Source organism: Cyprinodon tularosa, unplaced genomic scaffold (assembly GCF_016077235.1).
Source record: "Cyprinodon tularosa strain WSP-4 unplaced genomic scaffold, ASM1607723v1 ctg33, whole genome shotgun sequence".
Lineage (NCBI taxonomy): Eukaryota > Metazoa > Chordata > Actinopteri > Cyprinodontiformes > Cyprinodontidae > Cyprinodon > Cyprinodon tularosa.
The window spans coordinates 3,285,176-3,306,607 of NW_024039041.1; the positions used below are offsets into that span (position 1 = coordinate 3,285,176).

The 21,432-nt window shown below is 37.5% G+C and overlaps 1 protein-coding gene across 3 annotated transcripts; it reads left to right on the forward strand.

Annotated features, from left to right (window-relative positions):
* Positions 1-337: 337 nt before the first annotated feature.
* cabp1b (calcium binding protein 1b) lies at positions 338-21,057 on the forward strand. Of its 3 annotated transcripts, none has more exons than XM_038293662.1 (8): positions 338-1,241; positions 14,214-14,381; positions 16,316-16,346; positions 16,873-17,016; positions 17,140-17,249; positions 17,879-17,953; positions 18,101-18,173; positions 19,753-21,057. In XM_038293662.1, the coding sequence occupies exons 1-8, from the start codon at positions 564-566 to the stop codon at positions 19,776-19,778; spliced, it is 1,305 nt and encodes a 434-aa protein (XP_038149590.1). In that variant the 5' UTR covers positions 338-563; the 3' UTR covers positions 19,779-21,057. The 3 variants fall into 3 exon arrangements, with proteins under 3 accessions (XP_038149590.1, XP_038149591.1, XP_038149592.1); XM_038293664.1 differs by lacking the exon at positions 338-1,241 and adding an exon at positions 11,813-12,321; XM_038293663.1 differs by lacking the exon at positions 14,214-14,381.
* The last annotated feature ends 375 nt before the right edge of the window (positions 21,058-21,432 follow it).

The following is a 21,432-nucleotide window of genomic DNA, read 5'->3' on the forward strand; positions in this document are numbered from 1 at the left end:
AATATTTCTTTTTTTTAATCTGTTTTTATAATCTGTTTATAATTCACCTTCTCTAGGCGTCTATGCTATGCCAATGTACATTTCCTTTTCATTTCTAATGTAGCTACTATGCTTTGAACTGTTTTGCCACTGAAATGTGCTACATAAATAAACTTGTCACACTTTAGGCCTATATCAACCCACTGGATTTTAAGTAGGTTCATTTTCCCTCCCACCATCATCTAATCAATCAGAAAAAGGTGAAATAAGTTATTCTAGGAGCTCATTATGCGTGGAAACGATTATGACGCGCGTCTAAATGAACTTTTGTGTGCGCTACACTGCAGCTGACACTGCGTCCAAACTTGGCGGAGCCCCCTGTGGATTTACTGGCTGAACATCCACATCCATCAGGAAACTTCACACTCAGCTGTTGTCCGTTTGGGTGAACCTCCAGGGGATAAAGAGAGAGTCTGAGAGAGGCTGAACACCTGCAAGGACACTGCGGACTGCCTTCTTTTTATTCAATCCAGCCTCATCCTTCACCAGCTTCGCATTTCTCATCCAGAGGGAGAAAGGGAAGGATGAGCGCCTCTCTTCCCAAAAGCGAGTCGACCACCTCTCTGTTGCGCTCATCAGGGCTCAGCCGCAGGCTTGCGCACCCTGATCCCGCCGCTGCTCACCGGCTCCACCACCGCATTCACCACCATCAGCATCCTTCCAGAATTGGAAGCAGAGAGGATGCACCCTGGTCGGATGACTCTGAGACAAGTGCGCGGAGACCTCTCTGCCAGCCGCGACACGCTGAGTCTCGGCATTTAGTGGAGCATCTGCGAGTGCAGGATGGTTACTCTCCACGGCAGCCGACCCACCTGGAGGATCATTGTTTCCAGGAGGGGGATGCTAGAGGCAGAGCGAACAGGCTTCACCATAAAGAGCGCAGCAAGTCCTCCAGATCCAATCCTCACTATCATCAGCACCACGACTCCCCTCCTGCAGAGATCATTATACAGCAGGGCGACACCCGGCAGGACAGGAGGACTTCACCCGCTACCTCTGTCTCAAAGCCCTCCAACGAGGCGGATTTCCTATTCGAGCAGAGCCAGAGAGCTGTCACTGGGTCCACTTCTACTCTCAGCTCAGACTCACCTGCGGCCAGCGCACCTGTCCGGCCAGCATCACGCCGCAGGACCAAGAGACCTGGCTCTGCGTCAGAGAGCGACTCTAATCTGCATCCTATAGTGAAATCTGTTTTTGGGCAGGTAACAAATCTTTCAAATACTTCAAAAACTGCTATACATCCAAACTCCCCCCCAAAAAAGATATTAAGTCCTGGAGTAAATCAGAGAAACAATTCTCTGTTCATTCATCACAGCTCCCCTTTAAAGCATAAAAATGTTCATACACAGCGATGTCATTTTTTTTAATTGTTTGCCAAAGCCATGCATGAGACACAGCTAATATTCAGGCATTCCCAAACTCGTTCCTCAAGGCCCCCTGTCCTGCACGTTTTAGAGGTTTCTCTGCTTCAGCACAGCTGGTTATAATGATTGCAGTAGACCAAAAGCCTGTTAATCAGCTTTCAATTAAAATCAGCTGTGCTGGAGCAAGGAAACCTCTAAAACCTGCAGGACAGGGGACCTTGAGGACCGAGATAAAAGCAGTCTAACCAGATAAGACCAAAATTAAACTTTCTTAAAAACAAACAACGAGCTGTCTGTGACTAAACATACCATCCCTATTGTCAGATACTGAGGTGGAAGCATCATGTTTAGCAAGACTTTTTCCAGGAGGGAAAGGGAAGCTGATCATATTAAAAAGGTGATATATTATGGTAAATAGGCATTCCCATAAAAACACCTGTTAGAGGCTACACAATGTGGGGTATATATATATATATATATATATATATATATATATATATATATATATATATATATATATATATATATATATATATATATATATATATATATATATATATATATATATATATATATATATATGATTGTGTGTGTGTGTGTGTGTCTGAAAACTATGAATACATAGTTAAAGGTGTAGGTATATATTTGGAAAGACCTAACCTCTCCACCTTTGCACATGAACAACCCTGTAACCGCTCCATAGAGGGAACGCCTATTAAATGCATGCAATAGCGTGCACAAGCCCACTTCTCCTCGTGCACGCTGTGTTTAACAGTTGCTGTTTGCATCGCTTATACACGCTTATTTTCCAAAAGAAGATTTGCAATTTTTCCACTATGTCAGACTCCCCACTGGTAATTGAAAATGAAGATGAACACGTAGGACAGCCTGACGTAAATATATCACCAGAATGATTGACAATTAGGAAGTACCATTTATTTTGATGATCCAGCCAGAAAAAGAAAATCCTCCACTATACCTTTATATAAATGTGTCAAGAGCTGATATTTCCCATTTACAGGTGCTCCCCATCCACTAGACCCAATTACAAACAGCTTGCAGCAAATTATGCACAATGTTTAACATTCAGATCTTAATTAGACTTATACAATCAAAAGAATTTCAGATGAGGGAACAGTTAAAGGTTTAAATTTACAAAACAGAATATAGGCATTGAGATATCACTGTCATAATAGAAAATGCTGAAATATTATGAGAAATGTGGACATGAAAGCAATAGTAAAGATATGAATACAGTGTTTCAGCTCTCTGGTTGTTTAACTACAGCCCTGATGGTTAGTGAAAGTGCTGATTATTCTTCGGGAGGTAAAAGGCTCTCAGGTGAGATGCAGGTCACCCTGCAGGGCAAAGCAGATTAAAAATGAATGTTGAAATCTGGTTGCAGCCTGTGTCTGGTGTCCGTTACTTTTTCATTCATCCCAGTATGAATGCAACGGCTTTCATCAGGTCTGTCACCTGAGCAGCAGGACAGGGATAAACTTACCTGCTCTATGGAAAATGTTTGCATAAATGGAAGCTTGCCAGTTGTACATAAAACCAGGAGGGATGCTGTTATCCACACATAGATTAAACACATTAAACATTACTTAAAAAAAAAATTGGATATTTCCCTCTTTGCTCTGAAAGCTCATGCAGCAGCGCAGTGAGATTTCCTACCCCTCCCCAATCAGTCTCATCCTGACCCGCCTCTCTTTCATCTCCTTCCCAATCTTTTTCTTCCTTCATTAAAATCCGTCTTTCTGTGTCGATGATTAAAAGCTCAAGAGGAGACAATTACCTCCCTTTGCACTGATACGTTCCAGAAATAACTCTGTCAATTAGGCCAAAGCCTCAGTTAGTCTTGGTTGGTTCCAGAGAGGAAACATCCCTTCAACTAAGTGCTATATAAATTTGAAACTGCTGATGTGCAAAACAAGAAGAGCTAACTTGACATTTATTTTCACAAACTTCAAAAATCTGTATCTTTAATTGTTAATCTAAATAATGTATGGCTGGAATACTGGGATGTTGTGAACACATAGAAATTATGCAGCTTTAATTGATTTAAGGAGTATTTATTTAAGGTATGGATTTTGAAAGTACGTCCTTTTAAAAGGTTGTAATCAGCTACAGTAATATCTAGAAAACATGGTGATGTTTAAAGTCTAAAGAAATATACTTTTATAGACCTCTCTCTCCTCTGTTACACTTTTTAAATTGTCTCGTGTTTTGTTGCTGAATAGCACCAAATTGCTACAGAGAGGCAGGGAACAATTTCTAAATTTTAATATTTAATGGTAAAAAAAGGTCACCAACTACAAATTGACTGAAAAGGAAAAACAAAAATAAGAAAAACCTAAAACCTCAACCTGTAACAGTTTTATACAATTCTCTGCCTCTGTCTTTTCCTCTAAATTCTGATCAGTTGAAACTAACTTGTAGGTCTAAAACCTAAACAGACTTTTATAATCCTCTAAACATCATAGTTGTTTATCCAAATGCTATCTTATGAACCTTTAAGCCATTGCCAATTTTTAATCAGTTATTTACAAAAGGGGCCGTTGTTTAAACAGAAAACAGAGTTAGGATGGAGTGTTCCAGGAAAGCTGCTTCCAGTGTGAAAAACATTCTGTATAATTCAGACAAGTAGCTCCTGGAGGCTTTAAATAATAGTTCAATTTGGATAAAGTAGTTATTTACTCCGAGGCAATCATTTACTACATATTCTCTAAACACTTTCTGACTTATTTCAAATACTTAATTTAGGTTGCCATGTAAACAATAATTGGTTTCTTTGAAAATAACTGTCCTATGTAAACGTTAACATTTCTTGAAGTTAATCAAATATAACTTTGAGGTTGGCTCTTCTCAAGCTACCTGACAGCTTAAACCTTTAGGATCAACTTATCTGATCTGTGTAATAAATAAAGACAAGGAGCAGTTATCTGTTGTGCTTCAGGTAAGATATAAACTTCCTATTTAGCACTGCACATCGAGCAGATCAATGCATTTTTTAAGCTAGCACACCAGGATTAAAAGAGCGGATTTTTTAGTACAGCAGTTCTAGATGCAACAGCACATAAATAATATTAAATAATGATTTGTAGTTGTCAGATTTTATTTTTCAATAAAGGACCATGTAAATGATGTATGCATGGTATTGAAACAGGAAACACGAGTTGCTTTCTCCTCGCAGCGATACAGCAGCATCACAGAGAATCCAGGGTGAGATGTCAAACTCTGAAAACTCTTTCATTCTCTTATGTAACATAGATCTCTGTACAGTCCCAGCAAAACCCACTTGCCTCGAGTATAAAAGGCTAAAAATAGTCCATCAAGACCTGGTTATGAGGCTGGAGCACAGCAGTGTTTTCTTTCAGGAATTAGCAAATAGAAAAAGGAAAGAGGGGAAGCACTTCAGCCAACATGCTAACTGAAATAGATTAGTGAATACAAAACTGCTTTTTGGTATGAGCTGACATGTGGCTTCCCAGCTAAAAGTATACAGCCCATATAATCAGATGCAATCACCAAAAGACCCACTTTGAATCACATGTGCTGATTTATCCGGGAAAGAACCTAATGACCACATATGATGTCACTTTTCTGGTACAATGTATTTTCCTTGGTAACAATGTTCATGCGGAGAAAAAAAAAAGCCCACAGGATACAGGACATTAACTGCACCAAACAGAGACAATGAGACGCTTTAGAGATAAATAAATTTCCCTCCAAAACTTCCAATTGGTTTTATGATTAGCAAACAGCAGTGTTTTCTTTTATTAGTATTATTGTCATGTCTTAATTAGGGAAAACTTTACAAAAATACCTGAACAAGTTTATTTGCAATTCAACCTAATCCCTGTTTAGCAAGTCTTCTGGATGGATTTCTTCTTGGTTTTATCACTTTTCAAGAAATAAAATTTTTTCTCGAATCAACTGAGATATTTCTCCAAGCTCCTTCCATCTGTAACTATAGATGGAATCATAATGACAAAGCAGCAGTTTAAATAAAGTACGGCATCAGTGGCTTTGTTTAAGTTACTAATACAATCTTCTTTAAAATGCCATTTTCTGTATTTAAAGTGAACTAAGGCTGCAACTAACGATTATTTTGCAAAACAATGAATCTGTCGATTATTTTTTCGATTTATTTGATTAATAATTGGATTGCAAAATGTTTCTTTAAGAATATTTTTTACTAAATCAAACCAGGTGAAACTAAAACTTTTCCACTTCAGTTCTGTATAGAGCATATTGACAGACGAAGTATTATTTATCTTAAATGCAAAATGTTTTCATATATTTTTTTTTCAATCTTAGTATAATTGCTGCTCTAAGTGGGTTGTTCTGTCCTGCTAAATGCATATTTTAGAGTCTCTAAACTCCATTTAACAATTTATGAAAATTATTTCCAATTATTTCCATAAATTGATCAATCATGATTAATCTGAATAATTGTGTCTGCCCTACAGTGAACACAAACTATGAAATTGCTTGAGATTTTACAGTTATTTAGACAACAGCAGGAACTGTGTTCCTTTTAGTAAAAAAATTTGTTTTTAAACCAAAACAATCTGGTCTTAAGAACCTGGAATGCAATGGAGCTCTAAAGGGAATGTTTAAAATTAAAGTTTTCAGGAAATCCTATAGTATCCAGCAGAGGGTGCAAGCACCTATAAGATAAGGCTTCAGAATATATGTCAGCGTGTGAGAGAGTAGCAACCCTCTGTGTCTCATAAAAAAACTCTTGCATGGTTACAAAAAAATAAAACTGGGTAAATCTGAACAAACTATGTTCTTATTGTAAAAAGCTCTGAGTTCAGATTAAAGGAGATTATTTTCTATATTTCTCTTTTTTGCAATCTATCCGTTTTTTGTAAGTGATGATGTTTCCTTTTTTAATCTCTTCCATTTGCTAGCTTCTCAGAAACTCTTTCCTCCCTTTTTCCCTTTCATTTGCTTGGGTCACACTGACCGTGATGCCAAAGAAGCCTCTAAAACAAATGAAAGCCCACTTATCACCACAAAATATGATGGAAATTAGGAGAGGGCAAGCTGAGGGGCTTAATTCTCAACCCTGCATATGTGCTGTGTTTGTCATGCTATTTTTAGTCACACATGAGTATTTTTATATCTGCGCTCCCAAAATGGAGGCAGAAAATCACCCGACGGTAAAAAATCCTGCTGCTTTTGCAATTAGGATTAGAGTCCATACAGGCCTTTTGGCAAAACAGGAAATCGGACAGAGAGCTGAAAACAATAAGAGAAGGCAAGAAAAAGAGTCACACTTGATGTGGCATGTCACTAAACAATCCGGGATGAGGTCTGATATTTTGCACATATTTGATTTTAGTGTCTTAGTCACATGAATGCATGACGTCTAATTTCAAGCAAAAGAGGATGACGCAAGTGACTTTCTGTTTTTTTTTTTTTTTTTGCATTCTCTGATGATGGGAGTATAAATAGAGAGAAAGTATCCTGGTTCTAGTTTATGATTTCTCTCTCCGCATCCTGACACAGAGTAGAATAAGATTTTTTGAAGGGAAAATATAGAATATAATGGGAAAGATATGTCTCTTTCTCTTTGTTTTCTGAAACAAATATCTGAGGTGGATATATATATATATATATATATATATATATATATATATATATATATATATATATATATATATATATATATATATATATATATATATATATATATATATATACAGTATATATATATACACTACCGTTCAAAAGTTTGGGGTCACATAGAAATGTCCTTATTTTTGAAGGAAAAGCACTGTACTTTTGAATTAAGATAACTTTAAACTAGTCTTAACTTTAAAAAAATACACTCTATACATTACTAATGTGGTAAATGACTATTCTAGCTGCAAATGTCTGGTTTTTGGTGCAATATTTCCAGCAACTATCGCTCCAGTGTTCTAGTGGTACAATGTGTTTGCTCATTGGCTCAGAAGGCTAATTGATGATTAGAAAACCCTTCTGCAATCATGTTCACACATCTGAAAACAGCTTAGCTCATTACAGAAGTTACAAAACTGACCTTCCTTTGAGCAGATTGAGTTTCTAGAGCATCACCTTTGTGGGGTCAATTAAATGCTAAAATGGCCAGAAAAAGAGAACTTTCATCTGAAACTCGACAGTCTATTCTTGATCTTAGAAATGAAGGCTATTTCATGCGAGAAATTGGTAAGAAATTGAAGATTTCCTACAACGGTGTGTACTACTTCCTTCAGAGGACAGCACAAACAGGCTACTGCGGGTACTGTTTAATGAAGATGCCAATTGGGGACCTGTGAGGCGTCTGTTTCTCAAACTAGAGACTCTAATGTACTTATCTTCTTGCTCAGTTGTGCAACGCCGCCTCCCACTTCTTTTTCCAGTCTGGTTAGAGCCTGTTCCTGAGAAGAGATTACTTGGATCAAACACCTTAAATAACACTTTATAAGGTAAATGTAATAAATTACTATGAGACATGAGAACAGATTTTAACAAAAATTGTATTGGTAGTCGAGAGAAATGGCTTGGGTTAAAGATGGTAGCCACATCATCACATCATGAGGAGACTTCACTGGATCCCGCTATATCAAAATATTTCAAAGTTTTCTTAGATCAAGGACACTACAAATGTACGGTGACAGAGCTATCTGTTTAGAATTATCCACTCTGTCTGTATGCTCTCATTTATTTTATATGTCTTAATGTCATAATGAAGACAATTGCTTTTTATCCTTACAGAAGAGCAGCCCTAATTAGATAAACTGCTTGGGAAAACATTAGTCTTGACACTTAACAGGCAGCTATTATTAGGGTTTAACAAGCACATACATGAATAATGAAAATAAAAAATCATTTGTGAAACAAAAATTTGCCAACGTGTTGCTGTTTTAGGATGCCTGCCAGTGCAGTGGGTTTAGTTATGAAACATGCAATCTTCTACATATTCTATTGTCAGGGATTGGTAGTCTTTTAACAAAATGGAGGCAATTGGGGATTGTTACCAAGCAGCTTTCTCCTTATTCAATAGTTAAAGAACTCCAAACTCGATGGCCTTTAGATTAGCTTGAAAACACTTTATAGACTATACAGTAGTTTATTGGAAATTCTTTTCAGCTGCACCAATGAGAAGCACAAAAACGTCTGGACTCTTGAACAGTGGAGATGTGTGTTACATAGAATAACAATTCATGTCACTTGGAAAACCAATGAAGTGGGTCTGGCATTTGCTAGTACATTTCCTGACTGCATTGCGTCAAGTATATATTTTTGTATGGAGGGTATAACAGTGTGGATCGGTTTTAAGGGGATGAGCATTTTTCCCTTAGTTCCAGTGAGATGAACTCTTAAGGCTGCACCATCAGACATTTTGTGAAATCCCATCCTTCAAACCTTTTGCAAACAGTTAGGGGTTGTATATGATTCTCCAATATGAATGTACAATCTTAGACAAAGTGAGGTTGCATAAAGACATGAATGGATCATGTCAATGGATCAAGAACTTGACTGACCTGCATTGAGTCCTGACCTCAACCCAACATTTTTAGGGAGTCGTTACAGATCAGACTTTAATGCAGGCTTTATTGTCAAACACCAACATCTGGCCTCAAATGCACGTCATACAGAATGGCATAAAATTCCCACGAACCCTCTCCTGAACCTTATCCAAACCCTTACCCCAACAATTGAAATGGTTGTAGCTACAAAAGGGTGGGATAGCATGCTTGATTGGGTTTGGGATGTCATTCAAGTTCATATGGAGGTGAGGCCAGACCTGAAAATATATATTAATGATTTTCAATCTTGCAAAGATGTTATCTAGAGGTAGAAAGCTGGAAAATACATGGCTCAAACTTTAATCTGAAGTAAACTGTAATTCTTCATAGAAGTGACTTAAAGGAGATGAATATACATGGACTTTACGGGAAATTGGTTTTAACTAAATTTGAAAACATTTAAGGGATTTAACTTATGCAAGATATTGTATTTGTAGATTGATCTTCTGCACCTTCAACAATATTTCCTCCTTTATGTCCTTTATGGTCTATTTTGTTGTATTACTCAAATAAAACAACCCTGCATCATATTATGAAGTTTATAAAATCAGTTTCAAACTTAGATCCTAGAATTACTTTATTTCTGGATGCTGTTACCATGCTGTGCCCAAACACTTATGTAAAATAGTAATCATGATTTTCCGAGTGAGTTAGGAGGAGGAAAAAAAATACAAAAGAAAAAAAGAAAAAGAATGCAAGCGAGCGAGTGAAAGAGATAGAGAAAGAGAGAGTGAGAGATGGAAATGAAGCCCGTGCACACTGTGGTGTGACATTATAAGAGCTGACGGCTCCTGTATCTGACGTCTGATGTGTTCTGAAGTTCACAATGAGCCTCCGGTGAGAGGCTGGATGAATCATCTGCGGAGCAACAAAGAGGACGCTGAATGGGAGCTTAGATCTGAAATGACTCCAGCGTGAATGTGTTTATTAGAACAGGAGCGAACAGACAAGGTCGAGCAGGAGAGCAGAATATGGCTACCGCAGTGACTGACGCTAGTGTTACCTTGGGAGTTGATGCCATGGGAGACAGCTTTTAAGAAAGAGATTTCTTTCACTGTATGTGGTAGATTTTTTCACAGCATAGGAGGAAGTTAGTCCTTAAGTGTGCAGAATAAGTAAAGTTTGAAACTGATTTTCTGTAAATTCAAAAGTTTAGTCAGAGGAAACATCTATTTATAATTTTAACTCAAATGTTAGGAGAAAACTTTAAATTTCCTCATACTTTTGGAGTATGAAAAACAATTACATAAAAACAACTTGTAGCCAAGAGAATAATATAAAACTAATATTTTTTCTTTTAAGTACATTTTTCCCATATTTTTCTTGTATTACCTTTCAAGTTGATGAAGATGGTTATTTTTTTTATATCAGTAATTCGAAACACTAGTTACCATAGAACACAAATAGGGAAAAACTGATATCATGCTACAGTATGACACTGAGAGAAAGCTAGACAATGTCTGTGATTTGTCACTGTGGACAATCAGGTGCCGGTACTTATACTATTTTTAGCACAGCACAGGTTCCAAGCTCCCCCCAGAAATCTATATTTTTCAATAAAGCATCTGAGGAAGAAAAATTGCCCCATATTATTACACAATATCTGCACAGATCAGAGGAAGAAACGCAGTGAAACGATAAAATATAGAGCAGAATGGAGTTTCTGGATCCTAGTGTGTCTGAGAGGTAGATTATTCTCTATTTGAAAAACAATCTGTTCTCGCTTTATTTATTATTTTTTTCTATTTCAGACCAAGAATTGCAACCACACTGCAAATACATTATTTGCTACAAATACAATAGGTAGTGCAAAAAAAAATATATATATATGCATTAAAGAAAGGAATGGATAAAATGGCATGGAGTTACTGTAGATATGTTGTCCACTGAAAAGTCTGAAGTCACATGACTTAACAGAGTCAGGTTGGTTATAATTACGCAGTCCGGCATACAATAAATCTGTGATTACCAGCTGGCTTTATTCTCCTGAAGTTTCTACAATTTGATTACTAATAAATAGGTTTAGATGTCTGCTGTAAAGATTGTACATGTTGCACATGATGCTGTGAATAATCACGGAGCAACAGGGATGAAAATGAGTGAAACAATAGCCAAAGTCTAAAGCAAATCTTCAAAAGACATAAAAGAGTTTCATTAAAACAACCCTAAAATGTTACTAGAAATTTTAAAAGACATGTTTGGAAATAAAAAAAAAAGTCAAACAATTACATTTTGTTAGTTTCATCAAATGTGTCATTTAGTCTTCTAATCAAACTGGCATTTGATTACAGGTTATCTCTTTATGTGTATGATTCCCTCAAAAGTGCTGGCTTTCAGAGATGCTCTATATATTCAGCCTTTATCCTCAGTGTCAAATGGATGTTGGTGCGAGTGAGAAAGAAAAACTGCCGGCAAGAATTTTGTTTCCTGTCTGTGTGTGTTTGCGTTTGCACGTGCTGCTCTGCTTCTCTCTCCATCAGGGTAATTCGGCATCCGTGTGTAATTTCTTTACCATTTTGGCTTTGATCTGAATCCAAGCCCTTAAAGCTTACCATGACTTTGTGTTGCCTCCCTGTAGTTGGGGATGGATGCTGGGGGTAGAGTCAGGAAAGGGGTGGAGAAGAGAGACAGAGAGAGAGAGGGAGAGTTTTATTTTTAGCTTCATGGCCCAACATCCGACTGTGTTTAATCAAGTGTATGTGTGTGGAAGGGGTGTATAGATATGTGTGTTTATGTTTGGATTAGTGTCTTCAGCCTCTCGGTCAGAGGAAGGTAATATGCTTGACCAAAATAAGTTCTTGGGACACATTCATATAAAGATGGTTTAAAAGTGCGGAGCTAGCGGGAGCTTTGGGTGGAGTGGGGTGTGCGAGAAAAGAGCAAGGCTGACGGACACACAGCGAGGGTAGAGGGGAGGGAGGGAAGACACTGTAGAAGAGAGGATGGAATGAATAAGCAATCCTGCTTTTCCACTTCAGGCACATGCATCTTGCACAGATCCCATGCATGCTTCCTCTCCCTAGTACTCTTTGTTTTCCTGAGCTGTCCTTTATTTTGTTTCATCGCCCCTCTCCCTGTACCATCCAGCAGGTCCTCCTTTGTCCTTCCCTTCTTATGTTATGTTATCTTTATGTTATTCAGTAACCCACTGAACCCTTTTTCCTTTTTTCCTTCTCTTCCAATGCTTGCCTTGACACCCATTCAATTGTGCATGCAGATATGTGCCCTCAAAAACAAGCACAGTTGCACAGTTAAAAGGAAAACATAGAGAAAAGGGAGATTTGTTGCCTTTTTATATTTTTTTTGCAATGGGAAACTCTGTAAAGTCTTTAAAAAATTTCGCCAAAAAGGTAAGCTTTGTTCTGAGGTTTTTCACCCTGTGGTCGTCTCCCCTGACTCCCCTGACTCCCCTGACTCTCAGTGCATGTTTGTGTAATGGTGTGTCACCAACCGGACCAGTGGCTGTAATACTTGACTGAATCTCTCCTGACTGATCCCTCTGTTCATTTTGAGATCTCAGTCCTGAGCTGTTGGTCTTGAGTCAAATCTAAATGGGGAATTATTAAAGGTAGAATTGATTTAATAGTTTTTAGTTATGATAGTTGACAGAATTGTTAAAAAAAATCTGACCTACGGAGTCGTTTTCCGAAGACTCTAGCTGTGGTTCTTGTGTTATACAGGATGAACAAAGATTTGTCCTTGATATGATTAGGCTCATGTTATCATGAGCCTAATCGATTAGTCAATGTGTGAGCAATTTTGCTATCATTAGAGTCAATCAGATGCAAAGTACAACCTGATATGAATTATATGGCATTTCTGAAATGATAAAACTTGACAAATTCATCTCCTAATGTTCTCTTCATATTGTTTCAGCCGTATGCTTGCTTGAGCTCTCATAATTACAATAGTTGCTTTTGCAGATGAACATCCTTGAGGAGTCTTAATATGACAAGCAACTGTTGATGCCATCTGTTCGAACCATGGTTTGATGATCAAATGTGTGCTTATGTGTTCTTTTTTCAGATTATATAACTAGCACAAGGATTCATAATACTTTTCTGGCAGGATGTGGCCTTGGACAGCCCTGTTCCATGCATCGCTTGCTCAGATTACCCAGTGGGCATCCACTCCTGTGGCGAGAACTGTAGAAATGCACAAATTGGCATTGAGAGTGGCACGATGACACATGGATTTTGAAGGTTGTTTGTAGAATATCATAAAGTAAAGCATGTATATGCAAAGGAATATTCCTACTGCCTTTGTTTGTGTGCAAAGATTATACTAACTCATGTCAGAGAGGGTTGAAGCAGTAGTTAAATCGGTGCTTTGTTATTCTCTGGGAGTTCAGTCAGTTGCTTTTGAAGTTATTTGATAATCCTTTTTTAGTTAGCAGAACTCAGCATTTTATTACCTAAATTTGATTAAAAAAAAAACATATATGTAAAATGTTTGAACTACTAAGTGATGGTGGGGGCTTGTTTGATTTGATCCACTCGAGTCTTCCAATCTGGCAGGCAGTGATTGTTTTAAATTCTCTCATTAATTTGGTCCGCCGCTGTGAGAACAACATTTACCTGCTGCTTGATTGGCTAATTGGTAATTATAATTCCATGGCTAGCTAAACGTTTGGCTTATCTTTTAGGACAGCATGATTTGTTTACAAAGTAAGTCTAAGGAATCAAACTGAAACTTGTTTGCAAAATAGAACACATTAATGTGAGTTTTGCAGCAACTGGAGTATCTTTGCAAAAGTTTACACATAAGGAATACCTTATTCTGAGTTTATACAATAGAGCATCAATAACTAACTTTTAAAACGTGTTTTTTTAAAGAACATTTTAATTATTTAAATTTTTTAGGGAGATGAAATAAGTTTTTTTTTTTAACATAAAATGTTTATTACTATACAAGATATGAAGATATCCATCAGTTCTGCTGGGCATGATGGTGAAATGCATGTCAGATTCTTATATGGCATCAGTTGCTTTGTCATGATATATTACACCCTGTTTTGTCCAAGTGAGCTCTTTTATCCATCATAACTAACCCTCACACCCTGCTATGACTGCCAGGCATAAGTCAGTCCACAGTCACTCCCCTGCACTCCCTATGAACCCCTAACCCCACCCTACCTCCACCCGACTCCTTGTTGACTGCACACCTCAACAAACTGAGTCTCAGTACCCCTGTCTTTGCCTCTGCTCCCATTTCTGGCCCCTCACCCTGGATGCTGCTGAAGGACAAGAAGAAGAACTACAAAGCAGTGCAGTCCAGTGAGGAAGGGGGATCTGGGGGGGGCCATCTTGAGCCGCTAGTAGCCCTGGCCCAGAACGGAGCAAACATGCACAACGTGCTGGGGCCTGCATGCATCTTTCTACGCAAGGGCTTCGCTGAGAGGCGGCTGGCTGTACGTAAGTCCAGGACATATAAAGTGCATGCATTGCAAGGGAGATTAGCACAAAATGTAGCTTATGCACAAAAACTGTCAGTAAAAAACAATACACTTTAAAACAAGCATTTGAAAAATGTGGTGTTGCTCTGAGTTTATTTCTTTCTTTAAGTTTCTTTCTATAGCGTCAGTTTGCAACATGTCATCTTAAGGCCCTTTAGAGAAACAAGTCAAATAGATCAGTCCGATTGGTTAACGTTTTCCATCAAGGAAAACCAGCTGATTCCAGGGAGTCATTGACCTGTGGGACACACTGCAAGAGGATGGTGCTTGTAGGATTTTCTTCACAATCTTGTTAGATTGAAGGAGTGTTCTTGGTTGCTGAAAACTATACAGTGTTGTTTCTGTGGGGTTTTCATGTGGTCAAATCATGTGGGATTCTTGAGGTTAATATTGGGAACAGGGTCAGTGGTAGGGGTACATTTCTAACATCACCATAGACCAGAGGTAGGCATCGTCGGTACTCGACTGCCACTGTCCTGCAGCTTTTGCATGCATTCCTTCTTCAACACACCTGAAACGAATGAATGGTTAATGGTCAGGTCAGAGATGACATGTAGCATCACCAAACTAAATATATGATGGTAGCAAACCATAAGATTAAGAATGCATGGGAGGAAAATTAATGTTTTACAAAATCTTACCAGAGAAAAAAACAGATGAAAACCCAAATAAGCTATTCTTTGGTGGGAATTAGGCATGGAGAAGGTGAGATAACAGAGGAAAGGGGACAATATAGAGAGCAAATTAAAGAAATCAGATGAGAATGGTAAAACAGGATAATTATGACATGGAGCTGAGGAACAGAGGAAGTAACTCAACCTGGTAAGACTCATACAGAAGACAAGAACAATTATGGAGTTTTATTGACATGAGAAATATGGACACTGAGACTCAGGCCCCATGTGGAAGATGTGAGAATAGAGAGTCATCATGTTATGATTGGGTGTCTCCAACCTGGCGCCTGACACTGGTGGTGGAATGGAGGACAATGGAGGAGGGGAGCCAGAAGAAAATGAGGATCATGGCGCAGATACGGTGGAAGAGGGTTGCATCTTGGTTTCAAGCAGACATTAACATGGCAGAGGAGGCTTTACAATAATGTTGTGGATGATAATCGGCCATGGCGGAGGAGTGGTGTGAGGCTGATAGTCTTACAACAGCAGGGTATACTGTTTAAAATTTTGCCTGGGCTTCATTTGATAGAAGCTGACAGAAATGCAGGAAAGAAATCTTAGAAAGTGATCATCATATCCACTAAAGGTAAAAACATGGCAATAAAAAAGCATCTACGTTTGGTGGACACAGGGAAAATATAAAACCAAAGGACACAATAAAAGATCATTGTCAAAAATATCATGAGAGAAAATAAAACTCTCAACCACTGCAGACCGTGGCAGGACACAGGTTACTGCACCTTTTAAAGTCATTATTGACATATTCAGTTTTCAGTTCAGTTGTTTTTTTATGTAAAAAAAACAGTATTTTAGCTCAAGGATCAACTTAAGACAGCCACCGTAAAATAGTTGTAAAACAGAACCTATTTTTCCTAATACACTGACAACTAAGTGGAAACAGAGTATTCAATTCCTCCCTTGAAGAACTCACATTAATAATCGAACATTTCTAAAGTTTGTCTAATACTCGTTCAAATATACCAAATATTACTCAACTGCAGCTACTCTCAACATGTTTTAATCTCTTTGTGTTCTCATGAATGAGCTCCTCCTCTCTGAACGGATTCAAAACTGTAAACCGCTGGCATGCAACCCAAAAGTGCTTATTTTTGTTTTCTACAGCAGCATGTTGTGAGGAATAATGCCTGCTGGCATGAGTTTTAACATATGTCAGCTGCAGTTCGGGTTATAACCTTGCATTTGTTTCCTTTGCAGGACCGAGAGCTGAGACCAGAAGAGCTGGATGGTAGGTTAACGACAGCACCCATCACATTTATTGGCTGCCTTGTTAAAGTAGAGCTCTAAAATAAAGCCTTAAAATATTCATCTATTACTGCAGTTATAAAATCCTACACTGCAAATGTTTATTTTAGTATTTTATTCTAACACCAAGGAAAAGTATAATAAATGAAACTCTGACATTTTAGGTTTACGCTACACCAATGTTAAACAAAGCCCTAAATCTGTTAGACACTGTGAAAAAATGGGAGAGATATGAAAACATGCTACTCAAAAGAAGAAGGTGTGAGACTGTGTGCCTTTAACTTCTTAACATAAACAGTTGGGAGAAAATGACAAACAAGCTGGACAAGGATCCAGGTTTGTTTTCTATAAAAACAACAGGAAAACAAAATGTGCAATAATGCCAGTGCAATTATTATCTAAACATCTTTTTACACATTTTTATCAGTATTAGCAGAAGAGACATAAAAAAATCTAAATTAGCAGTTTAAAAAAAAAATGTTTTCATGTAACTTGTGTAACTCTTATAGAGTTGCGTGAAGCATTCAAGGAGTTTGACAAAGACAAAGATGGATTTATTGGCTGCAAAGACCTGGGAAACTGCATGAGGACGATGGGATACATGCCAACAGAGATGGAGCTCATAGAGCTGAGCCAACAGATCAACATGAACCGTAACTTTTTTGGTTTTCATTTTATTTCCTAATTATGTTTTTTTTTATATATATCTTTTTTACATCACAACTTTGTAAATTATTTTCCATTTGATCTGTTTCTTACTCTTTTTTTTCTAACAGTTGGAGGACATGTTGACTTTGAGGACTTTGTTGAGCTTATGGGGCCCAAGCTTTTGGCTGAAACAGCAGACATGATTGGAGTAAAGGAGCTGAGGGATGCTTTTAAGGAGGCAAGCACCACCACATACTGAATACACATACATGGAAAAAACATAGTTATCATCTCATTAAATAAAACTTGTTTTGTTGCTGCAAACATCAGTCACATTGTAACTGTGAGATTCCCTGCTCTCTATTAGTTCCTCGATTTATAGCAAACAAATTAGCGTGATTTATCCAATGCCATGCTTGACAGCTGGGATGTCACTCTTTTGTTGAAAAGCCTTATTTGGACTCCTTGAAACATACAAGCCGAGTAGATTAAAGGTATAGTGGAGGATGTTTTTTTTGCGGTTAGATCATCTAAATAAGTGGTCCTTCTAATTGTTAATTATTCTGGAGATATGTTTATGTAAGGCCTTCCTACGTGCTTGTCTCAATTTTCACTTACTGATGTTGAGTCTGACATAGTGGAAAAATTTCAAATCTTCTTTTGGAAAGTAATCTTGTTTTAAAAAAAACAGAGCGTGCACGAGGAGAAATGGGCTAGAGACAAATTAAGTGCACTTATTTTTAAGTCATCCTTTTTTTTTTAAGTCTGTAGAGATGAAAGGCTGCAAAAAACCAACAAACAAAAAGCTTAGAAGGCCAAGACTTAAGGCAGCTGCTTATCTTAATATTGTTTTTTCCTTATTTTCAGTTTGACACAAACGGCGACGGCCAGATCAGCACAGCTGAACTCAGAGAAGCAATGAAAAAACTCTTAGGACAGCAGGTACAGAGCTGCTCACAGAGAGACTGCCCTCCTCTCTGTGAGCCTCCATCAATCAGTGTCCGACTGATTTCTCTCCGTCTCTTTTCACGTGTAATCTAGTCTGAGTAAATGCCACAGAAGCTCACACTTTCGTCTCAACTTTCCCAGGTCGGACACAGAGATCTGGAGGAAATTCTGCGGGACATTGATCTTAACGGAGATGGACACGTAGACTTCGAAGGTAGAGCTCATATGCATTTCTATTAACATGTTAAAACACCGTTCCTTTTTTTCTTTTAGTTCCCAGAAAGCTTCTATAGACACACAAAAACAAAATAGTGTCAGTAATATCACATAGCATGCTGATGTATGAAGAAATATCTGTCAGTTTATCTCTGAGGCAACATCTGACTACATCTTGAAGATGACCTGCAGAGAAAAAGATGAATACATAGTGTGATGTTGAAAAACAGTGTAACAAAGTGTTACTTTTTCTCAGCTAATCTGCTGTATGGGGTAAATCATTGTGCTGCAAACTGCGTAAATTTAAATTTGAAAGCACAGTTTCTGACTCTTTGAATGTAAGATCACAATCACTGGAGCACCCTACCTCGTTAGAAGAGCTTCAAAGATATCTGATGCAAAAAGAGCATAAAAAAAAGAGAAAACCCTGCCAGATGTTTGAGAGGAGCTTGAGTAATTTTTGTTTTTCTCCATGAGCTCTATTACAAAAGGACATTTTATTTTTATTTTATTTAACCTTTATTTTACCAGGAAGTCCCTTGAGATAAAATCTCTTTTCGTGGGAGACCTGGCCAAGAGGCAGCAGTACAGTAAGACTATAAAAACACAGGACAACATAATAAAATCAATCATAAACTAAACTCTAGAATAACAGTTACAATTCTCTGTGCAAGCAGTTTTCAATAGTGATTTAAAATGCTGTAGCGGAATAAGAGTCCGTAATTGCAAGGAGTTTTGAATATTGTCCATGACCATGGTGCTGCACTACGACCATGGTGCTGCATGTCAAACTGTCCAAAAAAATTATAATATGAGGCTGATTTATACCTTCATCCAGCTGCAACATTTTAACCAAAAGTCAGTTGTGGTGGGTTTGTATCAACTATGAAACCATTGAACTGAAAAACTCTTTAACCCCTTTATGCCCATTGTTGGAAATGTGCAACAAACCCTTTTTATTACCTGTACAAAGCTAATATAGTTTTAAGCATTAAGATTAAGCATTCAGTGTGGACCTGGGAACCTTCTGCAAGCTCTTGTTTCTGTCACGGCTGGTTTCTAATGGTGGATGTCATCATTGACCATAATAAATGTTGTCACAAATTTGTAATATACATACATTTCTAATTATTTTTTATTTAATTTTGTAGTACTAATATAATACTAATACTAACACCAACACTACTACTAATACTGCTGCAAATATCCATCTTCTACCTAGGCCCAATAATTCAACATAAAGTGAAAGATGCATATTATGCTTTCATCTCATTGGATTTTAATCTTTTTTTTTTGTTTTTATCCTCAACAATAGCTGTCTAGTTATAATAGTTTTTAGGGGGGGGTTGATAGTTGTTAATTCCTAAGTTTTAAAATCAAAAACATAAAATAGATTACCTAAATAGTAAAAATGGACAAGAACATAGCACATTAATTTCAGTAGAAATGATAAATGTTTGCAATTAAAAAAAACAATAAAGTTATGAAATGCTGAAAATATTTGGTAGAATTTATTTAGAACAAAACTAAAGCAGAGCACATAGCTTAATAATCTTTCTTTTTCATAAACGTTCCAGAATTTGTTCGAATGATGTCCCGATGAGTTCCTGGCAGAAAGCCTTGATTGGATACTCAGCTGGAGAAGCACGGAGAAAGTCTGTTGAAGAAAAACGACAGGCTTCAAACTTTCCTGAACTGTGAAGATGGCAAAAACATATCAACCTTGTCCCAAAACTGCCTCGCCGAAGCAGAACGGCTGACGCTTACAGCCGGGAGCATCACTGTTAATAACACGCTGCTGCTGTTCCTTCAAGCATAAACAAAACCAATGGCTGCACTCGTGACTTTTGCAGAGTACATTTTTCAAACATGTTTTCCTTTAAATACTAGAACATTTCTATGTGTTTACTGACCCATTAGGCCAAGGGCACATATGATGTCTGAGGTAGTCTCCTCAAACACCAGGAGCCTCTGTTAATACTGACTGTAGCAGATTAACTTAATAATATTTAACACAGCAACATGAAGCAACTCACAATCCTTCAAATGTTTGACTGCAGTGATTATATTTAACGCAAACACGACAAGCAATATAGAAACATCCCATATCATCTAGTCACATCTCTGTTTGAATTCTGTGAATCTTGTTTCTTTCTCCATCATACACTGTTGATGTTTAATGTACATATATCTGCTAAGACAAACCCATATTTGTTCAGTAAACCTGTATAATGTAGCACTGGCTTTTCTGTGACATACATGTGCAATTTCCAGTGTGCATAAGACATTCATGTAGCTGCAAACATCCAGTAACAAAAATATCATTACTAAAAGAGTTTTGATTAAGTCAATGTTTTATTAATTATGATCATTACCTGCATGAATAATAACGCTGCGTTCAGAACAGTTTTACTGATCTGTGTTTGAGAGATTCAGTTAACAGATTAGTTTATATCAGATAGATTTAGATGTGATAGAAGTTTATTATTTTGGGGGGCTTGTATGGTTTCTTATTTTTAAGGTGAACCAATTTTAAGCAATAAATACCTCAAAGTGAGCTAAACCGTATATGTTACTTTGCTGAAGACATTCCAATCTCTAAATCCTGTGTCATTTCTTTGTTTCAGTAAGTGTAAAGAAGCAAGGCGAGCTTCTTTATGCGAAAAAGCCAAAGAACGTTAATCATTACAGCGGGACAGCTTTGACTGTCCTAGACTGGACACATGAAAATATGCATGCTTTAAAGTTCAATTATATTTGAAAAAAGGAAATCCAATTTTGTGATTTTTTTTGTCTTAAATGTGTGAAACTATGCATGATAGAAAACTACTGAAATTTGTAGCAGATGATGAAAAATAAAGATATCTCTTTCAATTGGAAAATGTGTGTTTTTTTTATGGAACAATATTCATGTTTTTTTGTCTTTGATATTAAAAGGTAAACATACACAAAATGATTAAAGCTTCAGTGTGCAATTTTCAGCGACATCTAACGTCCAGACTGCAGACCGCAGCAACATGAACATCTCCCCCCCACTGCTTGTCCCCCCCAACAGTACGGCGAGTGGACAAAATGTCTTCCACGACGTCCGCATCACCTACTGTACCTTCTCAAGTGATGAGGTTTGTTTACATAGGTAATTTTAATACTGCCATCTATTGTTCAGTACCGTCTCAGTTCATCTCTCTCAACTTGCCGTAGTTACTTTCAAGCGTAATGGGCAATCTCGCAATCGCTAGTTTGTTGGCTCTGCGCTG